This window comes from Motacilla alba, chromosome 26, assembly GCF_015832195.1.
Source record: "Motacilla alba alba isolate MOTALB_02 chromosome 26, Motacilla_alba_V1.0_pri, whole genome shotgun sequence".
In the NCBI taxonomy this organism is placed as follows: Eukaryota; Metazoa; Chordata; class Aves; order Passeriformes; family Motacillidae; genus Motacilla; species Motacilla alba.
Window position 1 is genome coordinate 31,908 of NC_052041.1, and position 14,711 is coordinate 46,618.

The 14,711-nt window shown below is 60.2% G+C and overlaps 2 protein-coding genes across 3 annotated transcripts; one reads left to right on the forward strand and one right to left on the reverse strand.

The window, feature by feature from the left end:
• Positions 1 to 134: 134 nt before the first annotated feature.
• TMEM167B (transmembrane protein 167B) lies at positions 135 to 2,133 on the reverse strand. The gene is made up of 3 exons (XM_038162390.1): positions 2,020 to 2,133; positions 1,332 to 1,463; positions 135 to 805 (listed from the first exon to the last, which is right to left on the reverse strand). Exons 1-3 carry the CDS (start codon positions 2,027 to 2,029, stop codon positions 723 to 725), a joined length of 225 nt encoding a protein of 74 aa, XP_038018318.1. The 5' UTR covers positions 2,030 to 2,133; the 3' UTR covers positions 135 to 722.
• Positions 2,134 to 7,010: 4,877 nt separating this feature from the next.
• On the forward strand, positions 7,011 to 14,215 carry INAVA (innate immunity activator). 2 transcript variants are annotated; one of them, XM_038162420.1, is made up of 9 exons: positions 7,011 to 7,164; positions 7,738 to 7,797; positions 8,486 to 8,610; positions 8,689 to 8,808; positions 9,376 to 9,580; positions 10,684 to 10,752; positions 11,013 to 11,400; positions 12,136 to 12,700; positions 13,872 to 14,215. In XM_038162420.1, exons 2-9 carry the CDS (start codon positions 7,752 to 7,754, stop codon positions 13,962 to 13,964), a joined length of 1,611 nt encoding a protein of 536 aa, XP_038018348.1. In that variant the 5' UTR covers positions 7,011 to 7,164; positions 7,738 to 7,751; the 3' UTR covers positions 13,965 to 14,215. The 2 variants fall into 2 exon arrangements, with proteins under 2 accessions (XP_038018348.1, XP_038018347.1); XM_038162419.1 differs by lacking the exons at positions 7,011 to 7,164; positions 10,684 to 10,752 and having other exon boundaries at positions 7,677 to 7,797.
• Positions 14,216 to 14,711: the final 496 nt, after the last annotated feature.

Genomic DNA, 14,711 nt, shown 5'->3' on the forward strand with positions numbered 1-14,711 from the left:
CCCCATGGGAGGCAGCCTCCAAAGACCCCCTCACACACACCCACTGGGACCCTCAACCCACACCACAGGACCCCCAAGCAGGGCACCAACCTCACAGGAGCCCCCCCAGCCCCACAGGACCCTCAGGCCAGCACTGCCACAAAGGAACCCCCACTTTATTTGCACGTGGTGGTCCAGTATTTACAACCCGGGGGGGTCACCAACCCCCCACGGCTAAAGGAGACCCCCCCTGAGGGTCCCCTGCCACTCCAAGGGCATAGGAAGATCCCAAGGATCAGGGGGGACCCTGCCTGGCCCCCAGAGCCTGCCATGGTCTCACTAGGACCCTGCTCAGCATCAAGAGAAGGGGCTTAGAGGGCAGAGCTGGGTCCCCCAGTCCTGGGGATCCCTTCACCCACTTCTCCACAGAGCTCACAGGAAATCCTTTTCCAACAGTCTAAAGGTCCCCTGTTGGCCCTCACAGTTGCCCTTGGTGGGCTCAAGGAGGGTGATGGGCCATGATGGTCCCTGGGTTGCCACACACAGGATCCAGGTTGCTGCCAAGGGCAGGATCAGGGGTGGTTCAGGGTCAGTACCAGGGTCTCCAGGGTCAGCAATGGGGTCTCTGGTTGGTACTGGGACACTGGGGTCAGTACCGGGGTCTCTGGTCCATACTGGGATCAGTCACAGGATCTCTAGTCAGTCCCAGGTTTCTCTCAGGTTACCAGCAGGTCCCCGTGTGGTCACTTTCCCACAAGGACATAGAAGGCCATGAGAAGACAGGACATGGACACAGCCACGTGCAGGCGGGTCCCAATCACAGCAGCTGCGGGTGGGACAGGATGGGGTGAGGTCCCATGTCCCCATCCCAGATCCATCCTGAATCCCTGTGAGCCCATCCCAGACCCAATGTTCCCATCCCAAACCCCACTGTTCCCATTCCCAATCCCTGTGTTCTTATCCCAGACCCCAAAACCCCCATCCCACATCTCTGTGTCCCCATCCTGGACCCAATGCTCCTGTCCTAGACCGGACCCCAGTGTTCCCAGCATCCCCATCCTTTATCCCAATGTTCCAAGTGGCCCCACCCCAGTGATCCCAGCATCTCTGCACCATACCCCATGTCCCAAGTGCCCCTCACCCAGTGTTCCCAGCATCCCCATCCTGTACCCCAGTGTTCCAAGAGCCACATCCCAGTGCTCCCAGCACCCCCGCGCCATACCCCAGTGTCCCAAGTGCCCCTCACCCAGTGATCCCAGCATCCCCATCCTGTACTCCAATGTCCCAAGTGCCCCCACCCCAGTGTTCCCAGCATCCCCATCCTGTACCCCAGTGTTCCAAGTGCCCCTCACCCTTGTGGCAGACTCCCCAGACCCCCCTGCGCTCGGACAGAAGCCAGGTGCGCAGTCGGGGCACCTTCCGCAGGTACGCACAAGTGCAAACCAGTAGCAGCCCGAACACCAGGAGCCCGTCCAGAGAGTAAACTGCGGGGAGGGAGGTCGGGGAGGGGTCAGGGGGCACTCCGGGCCCCTGCCCGACCTCCACACTTCGTGTGAACAATCTCCCATCTCTGCCCCTATGAGGGGATGCAGACTTCCCGGGATCCCCCCGAAAAGGGACTCAGACCTCCCCGTATCTCCACCGACGGCACTCAGAACTGCCAGTACCCCGGCCCCAAAGGGACACAGTCTCCCAGTCGCCTCCCAAAAGTCCTCTCGGTACCTCCCCATCAGCCCCATCTCCCCCGCCGCCTGCCGGTACCTGAGTGCTCTCCCCATGGTGCCCCATACAGGCCCCCCGCCTTCGGATCCCCAAAAACCCCCGGTACCCCCCTCCCCCCATGGTCCCTGAGGCCCCGGACTTGCCCGGACTCCCCGGCCCCTCCATTCCCCGGTTCCCACCACCAGTCACGGTGGCCCCAGGACCCTCCCGTCCGCCCACAGCCCGCTCGTTCCCCCGTTCCCAGCATCGGTTATGCTGGCCTCCGGTTCTCCTCAGGCCCCCCTCGGCAGCCCCTGACCCCCAGCCTCCCGTTCCCACCGTTGGTCATGGCGCCCCCGGACCCCCCGGGCCCCCGCCGCGCCAACACGACAGCGGAAGCGGGCGACAGGCGCGGCCAGCCGAGCGCCGACCCGCCCGACGCGCACCCTGAGGAGCAGGCGGCCTCAATCGAGCGCCTATCGGGGAGGCGCGTGCGCAGCAGCAGCGCGGCCCGGTCCCCCCCCCAGCCGCGCGGGCGCCCCGAGCGCTGCGGCCCCGGCCTGTGCGGGAGCGGCCTGTGCGCTCTGCCGCGCGTGAGCCGTCCCGGTCCCCCAGTGACCCCCAGTGTCCCGCAGTGCACCCAGTCCCCATTCCAGTCCTCCCACTAACCCACCAGTACTCCCAGTAGTCCCCAGTCCTCCCAGTACCTCCCCAGTGCAACCACACCCCAGTGACCCCCGGATTTCCCAGAAACTCGCAATCTCCCCATAACTCTCCAGCCCCCGGTGCTCATCCCTAACCCCAGTAAGCTCCAGTCCTCCCAGTACCTCCCTCCAGTGCAACCAGTTCCCATGGCAGCAACCCAGTAACCCTCAGTCCTCCCAGTATCCCAGTACCACCCAGGTGTAACCAGTCTCCATTCCAGCCTTCAGTCCCAGTCATCCCAGTAACCCCCCAGTACAAACTGACTCCCAGGTTCCCAGTCTAACCCTAAGGACCCCTCTCCAAGCACCCAGTCCCCATCCCAGCTCTTCCAGTAATTGCCAGTCCTCCGCAGTAACCCCAAGTCCCGCAATAAACCCCACTGCCTCCAGTATCCCAGTCCTTCCCAGTAACATCATATGCCACCCAATCCCCATCCCAGTATCCCCCATAAGTCTCCTAACTGACCCCCCAATGCACCTTTTATCTCCCAGAACACCCAGTGCATCCAGTCCCCAGCCCAGTTTCTCCAGTAACGCTCAGCTCCCACAGTAACCCACACAACCCAATCCAGTGTTCCCAGTGCTCACAGCAATCCCCAAGGCCGCCAGGGTTCTCAGTGCCCAACAGTGGTCCCTGTGTTTCCAGTGTCCCCAGCGGACCCCAGTGCCCCAGGCTGTCCCAGTCTTCTCAGTGACCCCAGTACCCACTGTGTTCCCAGTGCCTCCAGGGGTCCCAATGTCCCTACAGTGGTCCTGGTGCCCCCAGCAGTCCCGAGTACCCCCAATGTTCCCTGTGCCCCCAGCAAACCTAAATGTCTCAGTGTTCCCATTGCACCCAGTGCCCCTAGCAGTCCCAGTGCTCCCAGCAAACCCCGTGCTCCTACTACACCCAGTGCTCCCAATGTCTCCAGTGTTCCCAGTGTCCTCAGCCAACCTAGTGCTCCCCAAGTGAGTCTGGTGCTCCCAGCAGATTCCAGTGCCTGTCCTGGAGTTCAGCCTGAGGACCCTTCGCCCTCCTCAGGCTCCAGAGCTAACGTGGATTACATCCATTCTCCTCCTGCTCCCTTGTACCCAGTCACCACAGCCAGCCACAGCTCCCAGCAGGGGGGACATCAGGGGTTGATTTGGTCTCCACTAGTGACAGCTTGGCCAGGGTGACAACAAAGCCTTGAGGAGCAGCGCAGTGCTGGGTGGGCATGTGCTGGCACTAGGGCATGGGGCCGTGAGACCCAGGGGAATGGGGCGTGATGGGTACCCCAAGAACAATGGGGATGCCAGGAGTGATGGAGACACAGGGACAGTGGGAACCTGGATGTTATGGGGATTAGGGGGTGGTGGAATCCCAAGGGTGATGGGAACCTGGGGCCCTCAGGAGCAACGGGGAACACAGGGACAAATGGGATGCTGAAGGCAATAGAGACTCCAAGGAGTAATGAGGACCCTGAGGGATGATTAACACCCCAGGGGTGATGGGGATCCCAGGGACAGTGAGGACTTGAAAGTTATGAGGACACACAGTACAGTGGTGACACCTGGACTGATGGGGACCCCAGTGGTGCTGGGAACCCCAAGGGTGAAGGGGACACAGGGACAACAGGACACCAGGGGTGATGGGGACCTTGGAGTGAGGGAGACCCCAGGGACAATAGGGATCCTGAAGGTGACAGGGATCTCAAGAAGTAATGAGGACCTTGAGGGATAGTGAACACCCCGGGGGTGATGGGAATCCCAGGGACAATGAGGACCCCAGGGGACAATGGGGACCTGAGAGGGTGATGGGCATCTGATGAGTGGTGGGTACTCCAGGAATAATGAGGACCCCAAGAAGTGATGGGAAGATATGAGGTGGCCTGAGACCACAGGGTAGCCTGGGACAGGGACACTTGCAAACAGGGACCCTGAGGATGCTGGGAGCAGCATGTGAGGACTCCGGGTTGGGGGGACCACAGGGGTTGGGGGACACAGGGGCTGGTGTCCAAGATTTCACCCTGTACTGGCTCCTCCCCATCCCCTGGTGACTCTGTCCCAGGTTGTGCCATCCCTTGCGGTGGCCCCATCCCCGGTGACCCTTTCCCACTGATGACTCCATGCTTCTGGTGACTTATCCCCTGGTGCTCCCATCCCCTGCTGATCCCCTCCCTCTCAAGAAGGTGACAGGAGTGATGTTTTCTCCCTGGACCTGGCCCTTGATGGCCACAGGAGCATTATTCAGTCTGAGAAGGTGCCAAACCTGATATGGGAGTCCCGTAGCCAACAAGACCTGCACTAGGAGCTACTCTTCAGCCATAGGAGGTGGGCATAGGAAAGGGCCTGTCTCCAGCTGAGTGTCTGGGTGTGGTGGCTGGTTGAAGCCTGTCCATCACCACAGGGGGATCCTGCCCTGCCACAGGGCTGAGCTCCTGAAGGTGCTAGAGAGCTGGCGGCTGAGGCAGCTGCGGGAGAAGGTGCAGGGACCCCCATCTGACCTGGAGCAGCAGCTGAGGAAGTGCCACCACAGACTTGAGGAGGTCTGTGATGTCCCTTTGTCCTTGTCTGTCTGTCCCAGCCTCCATCCCTGTATCCAGGCCAGTTCTCCTGCCTTCACCTCACCATTTTCCATCCATTCATCCACCCATGTATCCATACATACGAGCATGAATCCATCCCTCATCCATCCATGTACCCATGAATCCATCCATCCATCCATCCAATCTCCGTACATCCATGTATCCATGTATCCATCCATCATCCATCCATCCATCCATCCATCCATCCATCCATCCATCCATCCATCCATCTTTCCATTCATGTGTCCTCCATCATGTTCATTCATGTATGCTCCATCCTTCCATCCCTCTACCATTCTTTCCTCCTCCGTCCATCCCTGCATCCATCCATTCACATGTTCACTCCTTCTCCATTCTCCGTCCATCCATCCATCCATCCATCCATCCATCCATCCATCCGCCCTCCACATGTTCAATCAGCTATATATCCATGTCCTTCCCTGGGGACAGTCAAGTGCTGATCAGGCTGTTGGGGCAGTTCGGCTGAGGAATGTCCAGGGAACTTGAGGAGTGGCTGAAGGAAGCTGGACATGGGCCAAGGGATGGTCAGCAGTGACCAGGTCATGGTGACAGCTGAGGGAACACCCCTGTCAGGAGACAGTCGGGTCATGGGGAGGGCTGGGGCATCCCAAACAGGCCCTATGGCTGCCCCTCCTGCAGCATGAGCGGGAAGTGGCTGGGCCAGAGCCGGACCCTCGTCCCAGGTTCCTGCAGGTGTGGGACAGCCTGCTGGAGAAGATGAAGCTGGCAAAGGCAGATGCCTGGCACATGTCAGCCAAAGCCAGCCCAGCAGAGCTCCCTGAGCCCCCAGGCACACACTGGGCTGCCCCTGTCCCCGTCCCCAGCACATCCTGGCACTGGGAACAACATCTGGCACTGCCATTCTGAGTGAGCTTGTGGCTGGGGGTGAGTACTGGAGCCTTGGTGTTCCCATGCCGGTGACAACCAGGATGCTAGAGTTGGAAGGAGGTGGTAACACCAGGGCAGTGACAGGGGTGATATGGGGGATGCAGGCAACACTCTCCCTCTGACCGGCATCTGCCCTGATTCCATGAACCATAAAAAACCAAATAAAGTATTTTATCTGGTTTTCTTGGTGGAAATTGGACAGAGACAGGGATGGGGTGGCATTGCCTTGGGCTAATGGTGCATGGTGGGGATGGAGGGTAGTCATGGTGGCCGCTGGCTCATTTTACCAGTAGTGCCACCAGCTCAACTACAGTTGGCATCCATCCAAGGCCTTCAGCCATCCCCTGGTGGCACAGAGACTTCCTTACTCATTCAGTCTCCCTCTCCTTTCTTCTCTGTCTTCTCCTGATGTTTTTTTTTTTTTTTCCATTTCCACAGTTAAATGTGTTTCACCCCTGCCCTTTCCACCTGCAGCTGGGAGGCACTGGGAGGGAGGAAGAGACACTGGTTTGAATAGGTCTCACATCAACAGCCCCAGACTGACAGCACCACCCTGGGCACCAAGGCAAGGAACAGGCCATTGTTCTGGGAAATCTGCAGCACTGCCTGCTTCCTGCATCCCCTGCCTGCATCTTGCCTGACCCCTGCATCCCCCTGCCTGCACTCTGCCTATTCCCTGCCTTCTCAGCCCATCCTCTCTAGCCCCGTCCCACGAGGATTCTTCCCTACCCTGCCAGGTGTTAACAGTGCAGGATGTGCCCAACTCACTCCAATCCAGTTCAGAGGGGCCACAGTGGCTGAGGCATCATTGTTTCACAGCCTGGGAGAGCCTTGGCACCATCCTGGGACAATGGTGTCACCATCCTGGCACTGTCCTGCTGTGCATGGCCAAGGCCAGGACGGGGACAGTGGTTATTGTGCTTGGCCTATGCCTACATGGCACTAGGGCTGGAGCCTCAGCAAGCACCGTGCTAGGCTGTGCTGGGCTGCGGTGCCACACCACACCGAACGGCACCACCTCCTGCTATGATGTGCCAGGCCATGCTGTGACACATCTATACCGTACCATGCCATGCCATGCCATGCCATGCCATGCCATGCCATGCCATGCCATGCCATGCCATGCCATGCCATGCCACAAATGTGTCATGCCGTGCAGCGTCATCCCATTCCGTGCCCTTCCGCGCGGTGCAGCCGCTGGAGGGCCGTACAGCGGGGCGGGGCGGGGACTGGGGCAGATGTTGCTCACCTTGCTCCTCCCTCCGCTCAAGTCCAGACCCGTCCGTGCCCCGGCGCAGCAGAGCCGGCAGCGGCGGCGGGCTCAGGTAAGGGATTCTCCCACCCCGCTGGGACCCCCGGAGCCTCCGTCCTGCCTCTGGCGCCCAGTGCGACGTGGAGCGGGCTGGGGAAACTGAGGCATGGCCAGGCGACGGCGCTGGAAAAGCGGTGTGAACCCCCTCTCCCCCGTCCCATTGCCCCCCTTTCACTCCCTCCCCAAGAGTTTGGGAGTCCTGGGATGCTGGGGATCCCCTTTTCCGAGGCCGGCGGTCGCTCCCACCCCAGGATCCGCCGCCAGCCCAGATGGAAACTGGGAGAGGTTCCCAGCGAAACCAGCTGGGGCAGGAGCGAAGGGCCCTTCGGCCCTCCCCTCACCGCACCCCGACCACCTTTGACCTCTTCCAGGGTGTCACCCTCCCCCCGCCTCGCGCAGTCCGCGCCTTTTATTTATGGCAGGACCTACAAGAAGGCAAAGAAAACATAGCCTCGCCTCCCCTCCGCCGCCATCGCGGCACGCCCGGGTGACATGAGGGATTTTAGGGGTGCAGGGTGGGGGGCACCCATGGGTGCAGCCCGGTTGGGGCCGTGGGGACGAGCTGTGTCCCCGCTGTTGCCCGCAGGCTGTCGGCGCGGCATGGGGGAGGCAAGTGACATGGACAGCGGGATCATGCTGCACTCGGGTGAGAAGGGGGTTTGGGGGTGAGGGAGGTTTTGGGGTGCCCCTGTCGCCCATGAGTGCTCTGATAGACGTGTCCCTCCTTCCCAGGCAGGGAACGGAGCACTTCGGTGCATGGGGACACATTAGGGACGCATGAGCTGCCTGGAGAAAGCTTTGGGGAAATGAAGGGGTGGAGGAATGGAGGCTTCCCCTGCTTTTCAGGAGGCACCCCAAGTATAGTGGAGGGTGCTGTGGACAGGATTTGACTCAGACGGGTTTGGCTTGGGATGGCTGAGTCAGACTGAAACCTTCCTCCTGTGCCCCCCTCCCACCCCCCAGCAGGGATGTCACACGTGTCTCGGGGCGGGGGGGGGGGGGGGCTGAAGCACCCATAGTGCTGCTGAGGGAATTTCATGCATATCCTGGGGGATTGGAGGACCCATGGGTGCTGCTGACGGAGGGGTTCCTGGATACCCTGGGGGGCTGGAACACCAATGGGTGGGGGAAACAGGTGTTCCACGGGAGTCAGTACACCCACCAATGCTGCTGTGGGGGAAGGGAGGCACAGCTGCTTTGGGGCAGCTTGAGTACCCATGGCTGCTTTTTCCTCCCCCTGCGCTGTAGGGAAACTAAGGCAGGAGACTGTGGGGTGGTGGAGGGTGGTACCTGGGTGCTCCCATCCCTCCAGACATCCATATGTCCTGTTCCAGGCCCTAACAGCCCAGTGTCCCCCCTGAAGGAGCGGGTGCAGGTGGGGCAGCGGCAGCAGCAGGCACTGGAGGCCCAGCTTGATGGCTGCATCCAGGAGCTGCGACGGCTGTGCCTGCGTGAGGCGGTGAGCAGGGCATGAGGACCCCCTGCCCACCTTCATATACTACCATGGCTCTGCTCAGTATCACTGTGCCATCCCCAGGAGCTGACAGGGACCCTGCCCTGCGAGTACCCCCTGAAAGCTGGCGAGAAGCCCCCCAAGGTCCGTCGCAGGATTGGGGCTGCCTTCAAGCTGGATGAGATCGCTGTTCTGCGTGGGGTGGTGAGGCAGTCCCTGGGGTGCAAAGGTGGTGGGGACCCATCCCATCCCATCCCATCCCATCCCATCCCATCCCATCCCATCCCATCCCATCCCATCCCATCCCATCCCATCCCCTCTGCTGTGGAAGCTGCCTCAGGGTCACCTGGAAATGCTGCCATCCCCATTCCATAGGTGATTGGGTACCAAGTGCTGTAGGTGAGAGGGGCAGGAGGGTGCTTTCAAGCATGATGGGTGGTGTTGGGGTGTTGAGTTCATGGGGTTATCACGGGGTCCTGAACATAATGTGTGGGGTTGGGGTGCCAAGGTGATGGGTGTGGGGGGGGTCCCAGGTTTATCGGGGTGCCAGAATTATGGGAGGAGGTGGGTTCCGAATGTTATGGGTGGTGGTGGGCTCTTGAGCATGATGGGTGGTGTTGGGTTCCAAGAGTACTGCTAGGTGTTGGGGACCTAGATGAGATGCTGGGAGGGGTCGGGATCCCAAGTGCTATGGGTGGTGTTGGGGTGTTAAGCATGATGGGGGGCTCAGGGGTGTTGAGGCGTGTTTCTGAGCGTGTGCCCCATGCCCAGGACCCTCTGGAACGGGAGCGGGCGCTGCAGCTGCAGATTGCCGAGGCCTCCCGCCGGCTCTGCCGTGAGGAGAACATTGGCCGGCAGGTGCGGAAGAGGCGGCAGACGGCAGCACTCCGGGAGGAGCAGAAGCTGCGGGATCTGGAGCAGGTCCTGAGCCAGCGGCGGCTCCTGGCAGGGCAGCAGGACACCAATACTGCCAAGGGTGAGCCCCCCGAGCCCCATGGTGGGGGGATGCTGGAGAGCAGGGAGGCAGAATGGGGTGCTGCTTGGTTGGGTGTCCCTGGGGAATGCATCTGAATTACCCATTCCCTGTGAATGCACCCCACTGGATGCTGCCTAGTCCTTCATCCCACGTGCATGCATCCCTCTGGATGTGTGCTCCTCTGCCCTTCCCCTGTGTGTCCCTTCCCAATATGCCATCCACAATGCATGCACCCCAGTGCCCATCCCTGGTGAACGCACCTCCCTGGATACACCCCAAATTCCCATTCCTGGTGAATACACCCGTTGGATGCACTCCAACTTTCCATCCCCTGTGAATACAACCCGGTTCTACACCCCCAATGAATGCACCCCCCCCAATACCCCCTGGTGAATGCACCCCAATTTCCCATCCCTGCTGAATATACCCCTTGGATGCCCCCTGGAAGGCCATCCCTGGTACATGCACCTTCATACACTCTCACTGTCAATGCACCCTTTTGGAGGTACCCCAATAATTCATCTCTGGTGGTTGCACCCAGTGCATGTACCCCAATAACCATTCCTGGCATATATACCCCCAGAATGCACCCCAAAAGTCCATCCATAGTGCATGCACCCCGAACCATCCCCAGCAGTACCCCAATGAATCCACCCCAGTACTTCACCTCCGTTGATTGCACCCCTCTGAAAGTACCCTAATACTTCACCCTTGCCACTTCCACCCTATAACTATCCCCAGTCACCCACCCTCAGCAGCTGCACCCGAAGGGGGGCAGGATGTGGCCCAGCTGCCGTGTCTCCATCCCAGTGGTGGCCATCCAAGGGAGCCCCCATTCTCTCTGTCCCTGTCCCCTCCAAGGACCAGGGCATGGTGGTGACGTCTCCTTCCCTGTTGGTGCCTCCAGCCTGCCCATCCCAGGCAGGCCGGGAACTGCACACGGCTCAGCAGAGCCGGCCTGGCCGGTACCGCTGCCGTCCCGGAGCGTGTTGGGACAGGTGGCGTGGGAGAGGGGAGTGGAGGCCCGCGGGGACACGCTGGGTGGTGGTGGGGCCGTGGGAGTGCTTTGGCACCCGGAGGCAGCCCCAGCTCTGTTCTCACAGGGCCCTGCCCCATAGAGCTCAGTGCCTCTGACGAGAGCTCCATATTTGACACCAGACTGCTGGAGGAGGGTGAGGGGGCTGTGGGGACCAGGGGGGACCCCTGGTATGTTCCCTCCATTCCAAGCCTTCCTGTGTCCCCTCTATCTCCACTCTTCCTGTGTCTCCTCCATCCCATTCCACTGCCATGTGTCCCCTCCATGCTGTTCTCCTGTGTGTCCCTTCCATCTCAACCCCCCATATCTCCCCTCCATACCAACCATTCACCTGTTCCCTCCATCCCAACTCTCTCTTTGTGTCCTCTCCATCCCAACCCTCCATCTCTCCTGCAGAGGACACACAGCCACCAGGACCTGCCATCCCACAGAGGTCCCCATCTCCCAAGGACCTCACCAAGGAGGAGGAGGAGGAGTCAGGGCTTCTGATGCCCCCCACCATTCCCTGGCAGGAGACCAGTCTGGACAGACCCTACGAGAGGGCCAAAAATCCCAGCATTGACCCTGAGGATGGGGAAACCCAGACCTCCCAATGCTATCTTGGGTCCCTGATGGCTGCCCCTGCCAGCAGCCCTGACTCTTCAGGCTCCCCAGTGTGCAGGACAGGGGACCCTCCCTACCGGTTTGTCCCCATCCGGACCCTGGTGCTGTGCCGTCAGGCGGGTTCCAGTGCTTCCAGCGCCCCACAGCCATCAGGACGGCAGGAACAGACCCAATCTCTGAGGTATGTCCTGAGCATGGGGAGGGCAGACAAGGGCTTCTGCAAGGGAGGTCGAAGATAACGCCATGGAGAGAGGGATGGAGATAATCCCATGTGGAGGATGGAGCTCAATCCATGGGAAGGAGGATGGGAGTAATCCTGTGGAAGAGGATGAAGAGAACCTCATGGAGTTAATGGAGCTAAACCCATGGGGAGGTGGATGGAAATAATCCTATGGAGAAGATAATGGAGAGAACACCAAGGGAAATGTGGACCTAACTCTATGGGGAGGATGGAGAAATTCTTTTGGGGAGGATGGACATAATCGCATGGGGAGGGGATGGAACTAACCCCATGGAGATGATGGAGCTCAGTCATTGGGAGGATGGAGACAATATTATGGGGAGGATTGAGATAATCCCAGAGACAGGATGAAGATAATCCTATGGGGATGTGGGAGAAAACCCTGTGGGGAGGAAGGACAGAAATCCATTGGGAGGAGGTTGGAGATGATCCCATGGAGAGGATGGAAGTAACCCTATGGAGACTATGGAGGTCAGCCCCATGGGGAGGATGAACTAATCCCTTGGGAGGAGGCTGGAGACTGCCCCACAGGGAAGCTGGAGCTAATCCCATGGGAGGAAGCTAGATGTCTCCTCATGGGGTGGCTGGCTGTACCATGGGTACACCTTTCCCAGGGCTTGCCCTGGCTTTAGGGTGAGGGGAAGGGTCCTCCTGCAGCCAGTGTCTTGCCTGCAGGGTGGACCCATGCTGGCAGCCAGCCGAGCCACGGGGCCGCAGCGCCGCACCCCGCCGGCGCCCCACCTACTACACAGTCACTGTGCCCACCTCCTGCATCCTGACCCCCGGCCCCGCGTGCCATTCCGGCTCTGATGACAGCATCTCCGACCTCTCCAGCATCTCCCACGCCACCTCCCCAGGCAGCAGCAGCCCTGACACGTCCTTTGCAGTTCCGCTGCACCTTGCCCCGGGTCACTACCCACGGGGTGCCCTCCAGCTCCTGCCACCTGCTGGCCCTCTGACTTTCCTGTATGAGCAGGATCTGGCCCCACTGCGGTACCAGCGCCTGGTGCCCTCACGTAGCCGCATTGTGCGCACACCCTCGCTCAAAGACTACGCACCCGCTGGGGCCCGTGGGCTCTCCAAGGCCGCTGTCACTGAGGAGCTCAAGTCGTGGCACCAACGCGCCCGGCTGAGGGGTGCCCGGCCCCACTCCCTCGACCGGCAAGGAGCTTTCCAGAGACCCCATGGTGGGACCACCAGGGATGTGCCCATTGCTCATGGAATCCTGTCACTGGTTCAGGTATGACATAGGGTCTGGCTGGGAGTGGTCATGTGGGAGAAGGGGGACCCCTGGGTGCTGTCCTGCAGGTGACATGAGTTGTTACCGTGAGGTAGTGTGGGGACATGCGGCTCTGGTGGGGTCCCATGAGAATTTCTAGAGCAGGAGTGAAGTCCTGTGGGAGTCCATGGGGTCCTGTGAGGGTTGCTGGGTCAGGACTGGGATTCCAGAAGGGACCCTGGGGCAGGAACATGGTCTCAGGAGAGTCATGAGGAGAGGATCAAGGTCCTTTAAGATCCTTTGAGGCAGGATTGGGACCCTGTGAGGGTCCTCTGAGCAGGTCCAAGGTCCCATAGGTTGGGTCTGGAGGGTCCCTGCTAGTTCCTGGGGCAGGACCAGAGTCCTGAGTGGGTCTCCATGGGAAGATTAGGGTCCTGAGGGAATCACAAAGAAAGAATTTGGGTCCCAGAGGGGTCTCTGGGGCAGGACTGAGGAGGTCCAGCATCCAGGACCACAGTCTTATGTTCTTGGGAACAGAAGTAAGGTCTTTAAGGTCATTCGGGGTGGGATGAGGACCTGCTGAGGGTGCCATGGGCAGGTTTGGAGTTCTGCATAGGTCCCAGGGGCAGAACCAGGACCCTCTGGGGCAGGACTGGGGTCCCATGTAGGTCCCTACTTTTGAAGATCCCAAGGGCAAGACAAGGACCCTACAGGGGTTCCTGTTGCAGAACTGGGGTCCCACAGGAAAGACCAGAACCTTAAGGGGATTACTGGATTACTGGGGCAAGACTGGGGTCCCATGAGAGTCCCATGGGATGGACCAGGACTTCAGGGGGGTCTCTAGGGCAGAATCCGTGTGGGTCCCTCCTGTCACACCCAGGTTCCCACAAGCAGGACTCATGTGGGTCCCTGGGGTAGCACTGGGGTGCCCTTGAGCACTGGGGTGCCCTTGAGCAGGGAAGGATCCCTGCAGACATTTCAGTGGTCAGCTCTTCCTTTCCACCTGGCAGTCTCACTGGGACAAATGCACCCGTGGCACAGCTGGGACACAGGCTGGGCAAGTGAGGACCTGTGGCCATGCCCCCATAGCTCCTCCAGCCCAACCCTGGTGCTGGGATGTGCCCCCAGTGGTGCCCCTCAACATCTCAAACAAGGTAGGGTGCCAACACTCACAGGGTCTTTGTTCCCCCAGGATCCCCCGGTGCAGGTGCTGCGACGCTCAGCAGCCAGCGTGCCCGTGCAGTTCTATACGCCCGAGAACGGCGAGATTGTCACCCAAGTGTGAGTGCTCATGCCCCCACCCCAGGGCGGGGGCACATCCTGGCTGGCCCAGGGGCGGCAGGGACGTCTCATGCCTCCCCACCCTGGTGTGGGGGCACAGGAGAGAGCCACAGTGGGGTGGCAGGGGCTGGCCCCCACCCTGTGTTCCCTCACTGGCACTGTAATGCTGATAGGGACACTGCGACCCCAGTGCTTATGGTGACCTTGGTGTCACCACGACCCTGAATTTGAGGTTCTGGTCTCTAATAAAAGTGGTTTTTGGGATATGTCACTCGCAGGATGTGTCACCTCCATGTCTCCTCTGAAGTCCACCATCCCCGGGTCCCATTGGCCTTGCCAGGATGGGACTCCGTGTATTTGGGGTCTGGCTATGCTCGGGGTAGTAATGAGGTGATCCCAGTGGCAAGAGGATGCCCCAGATCCAGCTGTGCAACGCTGGCACCCAGTGACCTAGGCTGGGAAAAGGGCAAGGAGTAGAAAGGAAGGATGGAATGGAGGTGAAGGGTGTGGGGTTGGGGTGCAGGGGGAGGGAAATAAGGTGTTCAGGGAAATGATGGGGTTGGAGAAAGGGTGCTTGCTGTGAAACAAAATGATGGGGTGCAGGGAGGGGATGGGGCGCAGAGCAGGCGCATAAGGAGTGCAGGGTGGGATGTGATGAGAGAAAGGGTGCTGGAAGGGGAAATCATGGGGAGCAGGAGGTAGGGAAGGGATTGGATGTAGGGGATGGGGTGCGGGGAGTGGTGCAAGGACG